Raw genomic sequence first — 10808 nt, forward strand, 5'->3', positions numbered from 1 at the left:
TTCCTGATTACATTAGTAAACAAACTGCTCAAATGTAATACTTTAATAGTAAAAAGTATATGACAGGTAGATTAACATTACAGTAAGGCAAAAGACTGAAGAACATCACAGTCTGAAACATTACAGACATTGTGCTAATATGCCTCATCCATTGTGTTGACAGTATATTATGTAATCCTGAAAGGTACATTATAAAAGTGTGAAAAAAAAACATTTTAGGTTTCACTGTGTGAAACTACAGTAACAAGGCATAAACAGTGTTTACTGAAACGAGACTGAGGCATATTTTGTTCTAAAGTGAGTTTTTGTTCCATCTCCAAACTGTTTTCAGCGATCAGTTGATTTATGATTTAAGTTCCATTGTCAATTCACTGACAATTTCTGAATTCCTTGTGTAACATGAAGAAAAAGCAGCATGAGGTTAATGAGTTAATATTCAGTCTTTGGAGTTGTCATTCATACTCTACTACATACTACTGATTCCTAACACAAAATACAGGTTGTAAGTCACATGACAGAAGTTTTACACAACACCATCATGAAGGACTGTCTACACACTCATAATCAATTTTATGTTTCTTACAATTTGGCATTAAGGATAAAAAAAATAGGAATATCTTTCAATCTACTGCATGAGAGTATTAAAACAAGGTAAGGCACGAGGTGCTACAAACTACAACACTACATAGTTAAATGTAAATCAGTAGTAGAATCAGTAGTAGTAACACTGTTTTAAGATTTTTCTGTCATTCTCAAAATCAGGAAACCAAAATGACCACATCAAATCAGTCTTACTCGCACATAATGATCCTAATAACAATTAAGACTGAAAAAAGATTTTTGTATCAATAAAACTTTAGATATTTGAAGGATGTTCAAATCTAATATAAAGCCCAAACTCCAATCTCACTAATGTAACACTTTTATATGACCATCCAACCTCAGCATCCTGTTTTCATCCTGGATGAAGACATTGTGCTGTGTTTTTTTTCCCCACCATGTTAACTCAAGTTGAAATTTTGATAAGGGTAAGTGTTACACAAGTATCCGACAGTGTTAAACTCAGAGTGTGTGAAAAAAGGAATGAATGTTGTGTGTGTCTGTGTTTATGAGACCTTTTCAAACACACTGTTCCTGTCATCATTCCTAACTGCTGTTTGCCCAGAGTCAGTGGTGAGCATGTGGTTGTGGTGAAGGAACAAGATGGTGTCCAAACTTTCTGGTGGAATATTAGCTCTTTTCCTGTACGTAGCTCCTGCTCCTTCCTGCACAAAGGCCTGTGCAGCGTTACCTGCTACGGCAGGTGCAGCCAGGTAGGCCCGGGCCACTGTGGCCAAGAGCGGAAACTGTACTGCCTTCGTCCTCCACCACTGCAGAGGCTCCACTCCCAGAGAGGCCCCCTTGTCGGCTCTGAAGACAGACATCTCCATGTCTATAGACTCTTCCACAGAGCTCTGCCTGCTCTGGGGAGCAGAGCAGAACAGGTCTCCCAGCAGGAACTCCATACCAGAGAGCCCGCCCTGAGAGCCTGGTTCTGCTGGCTCGTTCTCATCGGTCTCTCCTACGTCACTCTCTTCATCTTCATCTATGACCTCTCTAAAGTTTATAGGGCGGGATTCTCTGAGGCGTTTGCTCCTCCGCAGGAAGTCACTCTCGGACTCTGGTGACCCAGGGGAAGGGCTTCTCTTAATCTGGCTCTGCTTCTTACCTTGGCTCCTTCTCCTGTCCTCCTTCACAATCCTGATGGCTTCTTTCTTTAGCCAATCAAAAGTGGCCGTCTGCTCCTAGAAAATAATCACAACAAAAACAAAAAGTATGTTTATTCCAAAGTATTGATCATTTAATTACATTGTATTCTAACTGTTTGTGGGGAGTAGTCAAACTTAGGTTTTTTAACAACAGATCAAAATAGCCTCAAATGTTAATGTCATATAGCAAACAACATTCAGATGCACAAGAAATTGACATAATCAGGGAAACAGTAATCTCTCAGTTCTGGCTATGCTTGAAAGTGAGTTCTTCATAGGAACCGAAATGTGTCCAAAGCACAGAGGATTGAAAAATGTAAAGTAGCCTCAGCTGTCATCTTATCAGATAGTTCCTGATTTTAAATCTGATGGGAAAGTTAGTTTTGTGGGTATTTGGTCATAAACCAAAGTAATGGAGAAATTACAATTTCAGCCTGATGATGGCTCTACTCTTTCTACTTAGAAAGTTAAGGGTTCACCAAAGTTATTACAATTCAATCCTGAGGGGAACAGAATGAACCAACATTCACATCCTGTGGAGACCATGAACGTCTGCGAGGTGCCATGCCGCCAACGTGGTTGAAAATCTCGAGTGAAATCAGACACCAGCCATTCACTTATCACTTCCCTTCATTTAAACGTTAAGACTCACCTTCTCCTCCATGAACCCGAGCCCATGGAACTGGGGGTCGAGGGAACATGCCACACACAGAGCCCTGTTGACGACAGGGTTATTGTAACAGCTGGCCAAGTTCCGCCTCATCATCCTCTTCACCTCTTTTACGATGGATGACGAATCTGCCGGCCGGGACACGAGGTGGCGGGAGAGCAGGCCGATGAGAATGGGTTTGATGAGGGACAGACGGGGGAAGACCTCCTTGGCGAGGGTTCGACATGCCACGTCCAGAGGTTTGAGGACCAGACACAGGTCCTCAATGGCCTTCCACTCAGAACGCATCGTGACGTTTGCTGAGGACGTGCTGGAAGTCGAGTTTGCGTGGCAGCTGCCAGATGAACTGGTTTCTGGAGCAGTTTCATCTTTAGACAAGCCCTCCCCTTTGACCTCTTTTACTATATCACAGACGAGGCTTTTATGTTTGATGAGCAAGCTCAGTAGAGGGTACAGCTTATTCCACGCTGGCCGACTATGAGCCCATGACTTCAGATCCGCCTGGTCTTGTTTCGTAAGGGTCTGCAGCAGACTCTGGACGTGATGCTGATATGAGCTTATGTTCTGAGCAGGTGGCAGGAACAGGGTTGAGAAAATACCCTGGAATTGGCAGAGGGTCTTGGAGATAACAGGATGTGACATCACTTCCTCAATGCAGTCCTGTACAGCACTGAAAAAACATGGGACAGAGGGTAGTCCCTCACGTGAATGGCTGTGCTCAGAGCCATGTGGTTCCTCGGGTGACACAGAGTCATCCCTCTCCAGAAATGTTGTTGAGTTTGGGTGAGGGATGCTTCCCGCAGCCTCTCTACCTTTCTCACTTTTTATTGGCCTCAACATCATCTTATTCCTTCCCTCCCCTCCCAGCAGGACCAGATTGGGCTGGAAGATTCCCCACTCCTGTGCCATCGCTTTCACTTGAGTCTCCATAGCTCGAAGCGTGTAGTCTGTCACCCCACTCTCTGTCAGTCTTTGGGTTGCCAGGGCCAAGTTTTGAAAACTGAAATTAGAGTCTATGTAGTGTGCCCAGAGGGTGAGGTACCTCTCGATGTTGCCCTGCCAGCTGTGGGACCAAACATCCACACTTAAAGTGACAAAGTAAGGAACTTCCCTTCCATGGCTGGGAGGTCGCCCGCGTCTCCGGGGCTCAAACTCAATGGGAGCAGTGTAGTCAGATATCTCCTCATTTTCTCCACTTCCTGTTTTCCTCCTGAGCAGCTGAGCCAGGCTCGCCTTGCTTTTGGTGTGGTGTTCTTTCAGGAGGTTCTCCAGCTGACAAGGTGACGGGAGCTCCTTGCAGGAGGGGAGGAGGGTGTGGATCAGCTGTCTGAAACCTTCCCCGTCTACCAAGGCTGGAGGCTGGAGATCCATGACAAGAAAGTTGGCGATGGCATCGGTCACCTGAGAAGCCAAAACCAGGGGGAATGCGCTGACCAGACCGCTGTTACCCATCATTGGCTGACAGCGCTGTTGACCTGTTGTTAAAAAAAAAAAAAAAAAAAGAACAAATCTTCAATCAGAAAATAATCTTCCACAGTTTGACGATACATTTCTACAAAAGGAGACAGACAGTGACTCTTAAGAATTTTGGTGGTCTCCAGATTTTTCCTCCAGCACTATCAACAGGCATCTACAAGATAAGATTAATTAGCACCAAATTTGGTAAGAACATGGCTCTAAGATGATGAATCCTAATCACTTTGGAGATCCCTTGCCACCTCAGCATAAATGTTTGCTGTTTGCACCGTCTTCCAGAGTACTGGGAGATTATTAGTAACATTTTGCTTGTGCTCATTTTTAGTTTTATATCCAAATAATGTGGTTGATATTATGATAAACTCTTACTGTACTGAGTTCCAAGATCTCAGCATTATTCTGATTACTCTGATGAGTAAAATGTTTTCATAAATGATGGTGAAAACAATTACAACTAGGGATGGACCGATTCACCTTTTTCCTACCTACTACCTGAATTTGGATATCTGACAAATACTGATAGTGTTGCGATACCAGAGCCCTGTTTGCTTTAATATTATTATCATTATTGTTGATAATAATAACAACACTATTGATAACGGTTGGTAATCGAGGCACGATGAAGTTAAGCAGCCTTACCTTCGGCAATCCCTTTAGCTTTCACATTGTCTGGCGGAAGTTTACCATTATTTTGGAATGACTCCAGAGGTGATTCCTGCCGCCTGCTTTTGTATGTCCGCCCCCTGGCTAAAAAATCCTCGTACTCTCTACGGTGGTGCGTTTTCAAATGTTTGATTAGGTTGGTTGTATTGTAGGTCGCGGAGTTTCCGCCCCTCGCTACAACGGCTTTGCAAACATTGCACGTTGCCGTCTTGCTTTTGGGTATTTCTATTGAAAAATAGTTCCACACAGCGGACATGTTGTGCTGAAAAGTTGGTTAGCCACGATGCTGCTGAGTGCTCGCCTGCTAGCTGGCTGCAAACTGCGGAATGGATTTCCTGAACGGAGGAGTGTCTCAATGAGACACGCCTCCGTCAGCCAGTTAGCACAGCAGCCGGCAGGGAATCACTTGTGGAGCCAATGCAACAGGCAACATTGAAGCACAGACATGGTTCATGGATCGGAAATCTCATCTAATCTAAATCTTGATAAACTGAATCTACTGTGAAATGCAAACAGGCAGCAGACAGTAATTGTTACCTATTATCAGAAGACTCCGATCCTTGTTACTGTCACGTGGTCTGATGTGGTGCTTGTTGGTCAGGTGGTTTTGGAGGTCTGCTGCTCCCCCAGCACAGCCCACATGCTCCACACATAGCTTACAAACCGCAGAGCTCCGGTCCAGAGGCCGGCCGGTTGGGTCTGGCTCGAACCCAAAAAAGTACCACGGGCTGTTTTGCGTGGCGTTCGGATTACTCAGCAGTTTCTCAGTTCCAGGCATGAAATCATACTTTTCCATCAAATGAGAGCCAGGTGACGGGAAGGGGACCACGGAGGTGGAGGGGAAGGCAGAGCCAGAACTCCCGCCTGGCTCATTAGCTGTGTCCGGGTTTGACACTGTCGTCACATCACTGATGACAGGCATGGGGCTCTGTGATTGACTGTGATCTGACCAAAGGGAAGTGCTGCTGGGCTCTGGAAGGGTGACTAATTGGATGTCCTGCAGGAGGCGCAGAGCTGTCTCCTTGTCTCCAACCTCACATTTCACATTGTCGCCTGTATCGTCCCACCAAAAACAAATGCACAGGATATTGGCAAGGTATTTACAGCAGTAATTTGTCCATTTTAAGACCTTGAGAATAACAGTTATATTTAAATTCTACTCTTAGTTGAAAAAAAACTTCAGTTAGTCTATATCTATCACATGAGAGGAACCAGCGGGACAGAACTCACCCATCCCCAGACCCAGCAGGGAGGCATAATCCTTGCCAATCCAGACCCTGAGCTCTGCTCCCTCCGTGACAGGCTGGGAAACTCTGTAGTAGATGTGACGGTAAAACTGGAAGACAACCAGATTGTGTTCCTCCTCGCTGCTCGTATATGTTACATACCTAAAACACAGAGTAAATGCATACATAATGTTAATACATAATAAATAAAATACAAATGACTAAAGCATTACAAAGAAACATGAAGACACAGGGAGAAAGGAAACTTAGTTCAGAGAGAAACGTTACTTGAATCACTACAAAACTACCCACCTCATCCAGTTGGATTTGTTTTCATCAGAAGCATCGACGTAGATGAAAGAAGCATCATCCCTAATCTGGAGATGGGAGCAATGTGTATGTCAACCATATTTATGACCAATCCTATATGGAATATGTCACAAATTATATCATGGACTTTTACATGTGATTGTAGCATAAAACAGCATTATTTTGAGGAATCTCCACAAAAAGAAGCAGTTTAACTTTATGTTAAACTGCTTCTTTTTGTGGACTCAAACCAGTCTACTTACAGCCCAGGCATATTTGAAGCTGGCTGGCATTTGTCCCTTGCACACTTCTCCGACAAAGGGTCCAAACATGACGCCTTGCTGAAGGTGACATTTGGCGTACACCTTCATCTCTTTTATAGGCTCCTCGCTAGAAGATCCAGGACCAGGCATCCCAGACCCAGCGTCCTCACACAGGCACAGGCAGGAAGGCAGGGACAGCACTGCTCGGGAGGGGCCGCCATGGAGCCACGGCTCCCCAGGCGGCAGCACGGCATCTGGGACATAGTTCTGATTTGAAGCATTCTGGAGAAACGGAACATCCTCAAAGAATTCATCATGGTTGAGATCCAAACCTAAAAAATAAAAGGTTAATTAGGACATTGTTACTGACAGTCGGCTTTATGGAGCATGTTTACTGTTTCTTTTGTAGTTTCAGGCACACACACACACAAAAAAAACAGACTACAGAATTAAGCAACAGGAAAATTCAGACAAGACCTCACTGCATTAGAAAGTGATTGTTACTATACATCCTTAGATACAGTACGGGATAAAATTTCACAACATTTTCACCCCATTTTCCCAGTTTTTATGAAAATTTCGGCAGTTCAAGTTCAGCGAATGACCTTAAATGGTACAAAGATCAACAGTAAACTGCAAATGGTAAAATAAAGTGAGCTTGGTTGGTTTGGGATGAACTGGACAGAAGGTGAAAGCAAAGCAACCTGCAGTACAACGCATTTGTGTGAACTTCTGCAACAGCAATATCAGATTTCCATCGTAGAAAGAACGTCATGAGTGTGTTTGGCTGCTACTTTAATTTCAGAAACACTGAGATACTGAATTATGTAAATTCAAACCATTTATTTATAGCAAAGACAGAAGCTGTGAGTTTGTTTCGATTCATTTTATTTTGTTCCCCCACCAAGAAAAATTTATGTTTTTTTAGCGTCTTGTATCCTCCAACAAGTTTATTCATTCTGACTTCTGTAGACATTTATCTGAATATTTCACCCGGACAGTAGAATAATGAATCCACTGCAGCAGTGGTGCAAAATGCGTGTGGTTGAGTGAACTTCTGTTAGGGGTGCCCACTTGTTTGGTGGCAAACCTGCTGGGCCAGCTGGATCTTTCTCTGCCAAAATCTCACTCCACTGCTTTTGGCCCCTGACAGTAGTTGTCTGGTGACTTTGGGGGGAGCTTTCAGACCTGTTGGAAATATAGTATTTACATAGTTCGACCAGTCAAAATGGGACAAATGTATATTAAGACGGCAACAGGTGAATAACCCGAGCATACCTGTGCACACTGGCAGTGATAATCTCTCTCCCCTCCAGTCCCGTGTCACACAGTTGGTGAAAGGGCGTGCTTCTGATGCAGTGATTGGTGTAGATCACCGACGTCCCTGCTTCTTTACACATGCGAGCCAACATTGAGCCCAGATAATTGACTCCTAGTGGGATGTGGCTGTACCACATATCATCTGTTTGCTCCTTCTTAGGCTGCAAGTAAAGGGCAGCTGCGTTGGATGGGAGTTTGCTGAGGTACTTTAAAAGAGAAGTGATGGGACAGAGTTTACTGCCTGGCTTCTCAAACATAGAGCATCGGTCCTTCTCAGTATAGATTTTTGTCTCATCAGCAAAATTTAAGGTGCAGTATCTCAGTCCTCTCTCGTCTTTTCTGATTACAAATGAATCCGGCTTCAGATTCCTGTTGGCCTGCTTCCCTCTGCGGCCGAAATGTACCTGTATATCAAACCAGACTTTGTTCAGAAGTCCCCTTGGAGTGCTGGTGTCCATTGCATGCGAGTGTCTTAGGATACGGATGTCAGCAGGTGACAGTGCCTGATGGTGTGATGTTATGTCTCGGCCCGACTTCCTGATTCTCTTCAGCACTCCCAAGAACACCTTGTTGGCCGAGGTGAACTCAGCATCTCTCATTAAGCACACAAGGCGGACCACAGGAGGCTCTTTAAAGTAACGGTTGAGCCCAGCTCTCAGTGCAATGTAACTGGCGATCCCATACAGCTCTCCTTTGCTGTTTCGTACTGACCCATAGAAGTGTCTCAGCAGCTTGTTCAGCTCAGTCTTCTCCACTGTAGTCAGGTCCACCTGGAGCCCCTGAGACTCCAACCAGCCAGTGAAGCAGTTTACAGCCCATGTCGTCTGCTTTTTTGTAACCTTACTTATCTCAGTCCTGCTGTCTTCAAGTTCATCCAGCTGCAGGTCTGATACCATTGCATGTCTATAAATATCACTGGTATTCACCTCTTCTTGTGACTCATCCTCTTCTTTCAGTATTATCTCCTCTTTAGTTGTCATATCAGATCCAAACAAATCCAGATTGTCACGAGAATCCCTCCGGTCTGTGCTCATAATGTTAGCCGTTAGCTCCATCAAAGCTGTCAGAGTAGATGCTTAGTAAGAAATATTCAATGCAGCGAACGCAGCAGGTGTTAGCTTTTGGCCATGTAAACAAAGCGGATGGATACCGACCCATAGTCGGGTTCGGGTGCTATACGGCGATTACATCACAGTTATTATCACCTTGTATTGAAGAAAGGGGTCAGTCTGTTTAGCAAAGGGGTTTTTAAAACGCTAGCGGCTCACGCTGGCCAATCATTGCACCAACCGCAGAACTGTTATTTACGATATATCAGACCAGCGGGACAAAAGCAACACCTGCCGTAACAAATGACAAAACGCTTTCAGATGTTAGCGTGAGCTCCGTACAACGGACAGTGTGAATGGCTGTTTTACTGGTACCACGGCAACGGCAAGGGTATGAAACTGTCGTAAAACAGAACTCGAGAGCTTGGGTCGTATTCTCTTTGCGCATGCGTACAACGTTTTTTGGCGGTTCACATGTTTCATGGCGCAAACGAAAACTCTGCGTTGAATAGTGTTTAGTTTCTCTGTGTCCCTAAATGAGACATAGAAAAATACACTGTATATGGAAGAACCTGATATTAGATAAACCCCTGTTTAAGGGAATGTACAGGTTTACGCAGAACAGTTCTGGCCGGTGTTACGTTTGAGAGTAACAAACTACCTTGATTGTACACACTCTGCCAGACGCAGTGCATGGTCGGAATTAAATCTTCCATTCATTGATATGACACATCAAATACACCCACATCATTCTATGTTACAATATTAAATATTGTGCAAGGCAAAGCATCATACCGTATCACGTAGTCTGTGATCTAAAGTGTGCTACAAGTGAACAAGGAGTGTGCATATGCAAGAACAGCATTAGGGAGATTAGGGATTTTTTTTTTCCACATTTACCTGCTCCCCACTGACATGCAACTTTATAAAAACCCATAGCAAAGCCCCACTTAAGTTGTATTGTGTCAGTTTAAAGGGGATGGATGTAGTAAGTGTAATGGCTGTAATGTCTGTAATAGCTAAGACTGAAATGTGATGCAAACTTTGCACCAATAAATACAGCGAAATCACTGAATTTAGTGGAAAATCACCTGGTGCCTCAAACAAAGCTCCAGAGGTCGCGGAGGAAGTGGTCTCGAAAAAATCTGCACGATGTCTTCGTCTCAGATGACTTCTTAAATTCGTGGTATTTCCGCCTTTTGCAAGCACTATTTTTCGGCATAAACGACAAACGGCCTCGCCAGAGTTCAAAGGCTGTCCCTTTTCATCTGCTTTCAAGCCAAAATACAGCCACACTATAGACTTGCTCCTTGGTTTGCTGATAAGATCCATGTTTCTGTGGTCCTCCTCTGCGTTTCTGCAGGCTGTCTGCTGGCTGCAGTACTGCTGCAAGAACTGGAACGGATAGAAAGGACGGCCAGAGGGAAATTGCACCAATTACTGTGATGCAGTGTTTCAAATGTCTGCTCCATTAACATGCATCCACATGATGACGAGACTTTCCTTGTGGAAAAATCACGAGACTCAAACTCATCAAGGCCAGCAGATAATTATGAACATGTTTAATTAGAATTATGTTATTTCAATATAAATATTTCAGTTTCGTATTTAATGTGCCATTACTGCCAGAAAACACCCAAACATGTTTAGAAGCCGTCATTAACAGATAGGATGAGAGTCAGTGAATTACTGATGCAGCTTCTACCTGCTCTATTTCTGTGGTTTCTACGTCTTTATTTGTGGACCAACGACAACACAACGCGACGGATCAGGGTTGCCATGTCCTGTTGATTATAGACCTGCACAAAACAAACTTCAGCTCAAATATCATTTAAGTACCACTCAAAAAGTTTTATCTCCTAAATATGAGTGTGGTGACTACTTAAAAGTTTTAAATCACGCTGGTCCAAAAAAAACAAAACAAAACAAAACAAAAAAAAACAAAACAAACAAAAAAAAAAAAACAAAACAAAAAAAAACCCAATACTTTATCAGTTCATTCTGAGTGTTTTACTTCTGAACAGATCCCTGCCAGCAGCGGTTCTTCACACCATGTTGTTGACCGGCTCTGTCAAGCAGCAAAT

The 10808-nt window shown here is 43.8% G+C and overlaps 2 protein-coding genes across 2 annotated transcripts; both read right to left on the reverse strand.

Annotated features, from left to right (window-relative positions):
* Nucleotides 1–28: 28 nt before the first annotated feature.
* On the reverse strand, nt 29–10063 carry LOC121180630. Its single transcript, XM_041036214.1, has 7 exons — nt 9816–10063; nt 6356–6687; nt 6096–6160; nt 5788–5945; nt 5095–5610; nt 2401–3893; nt 29–1784 (listed from the first exon to the last, which is right to left on the reverse strand). Exons 1-7 carry the CDS (start codon nt 10054–10056, stop codon nt 1107–1109), a joined length of 3483 nt encoding a protein of 1160 aa, XP_040892148.1. The 5' UTR covers nt 10057–10063; the 3' UTR covers nt 29–1106.
* LOC121180633 lies at nt 7261–9087 on the reverse strand. The gene is made up of 2 exons (XM_041036217.1): nt 7634–9087; nt 7261–7543 (listed from the first exon to the last, which is right to left on the reverse strand). The coding sequence occupies exons 1-2, from the start codon at nt 8728–8730 to the stop codon at nt 7345–7347; spliced, it is 1296 nt and encodes a 431-aa protein (XP_040892151.1). The 5' UTR covers nt 8731–9087; the 3' UTR covers nt 7261–7344.
* Nucleotides 10064–10808: the final 745 nt, after the last annotated feature.

The sequence above is a fragment of the Toxotes jaculatrix genome, chromosome 4 (genome assembly GCF_017976425.1).
Source record: "Toxotes jaculatrix isolate fToxJac2 chromosome 4, fToxJac2.pri, whole genome shotgun sequence".
Taxonomy (NCBI): Eukaryota; Metazoa; Chordata; class Actinopteri; family Toxotidae; genus Toxotes; species Toxotes jaculatrix.

Bases quoted from the DNA above. Each gene is read 5' to 3' on its own strand.
- LOC121180633 (XM_041036217.1), bottom strand. From the start codon at position 8,730: ATGGAGCTAACGGCTAACATTATGAGCACAGACCGGAGGGATTCTCGT. The intron at 7,544-7,633 runs GTATGCTCGGGT...TATTTCCAACAG, and splicing joins ATCACTGCCAGTGTGCACAG to GTCTGAAAGCTCCCCCCAAA.
- LOC121180630 (XM_041036214.1), bottom strand. From the start codon at position 10,056: ATGGATCTTATCAGCAAACCAAGGAGCAAGTCTATAGTGTGGCTGTAT. The intron at 6,688-9,815 runs GTGATTTTCCAC...TTTATTTTTTAG, and splicing joins AGCTTTGTTTGAGGCACCAG to GTTTGGATCTCAACCATGAT. The intron at 1,785-2,400 runs GTGAGTCTTAAC...ATTATTTTCTAG, and splicing joins TCGGGTTCATGGAGGAGAAG to GAGCAGACGGCCACTTTTGA.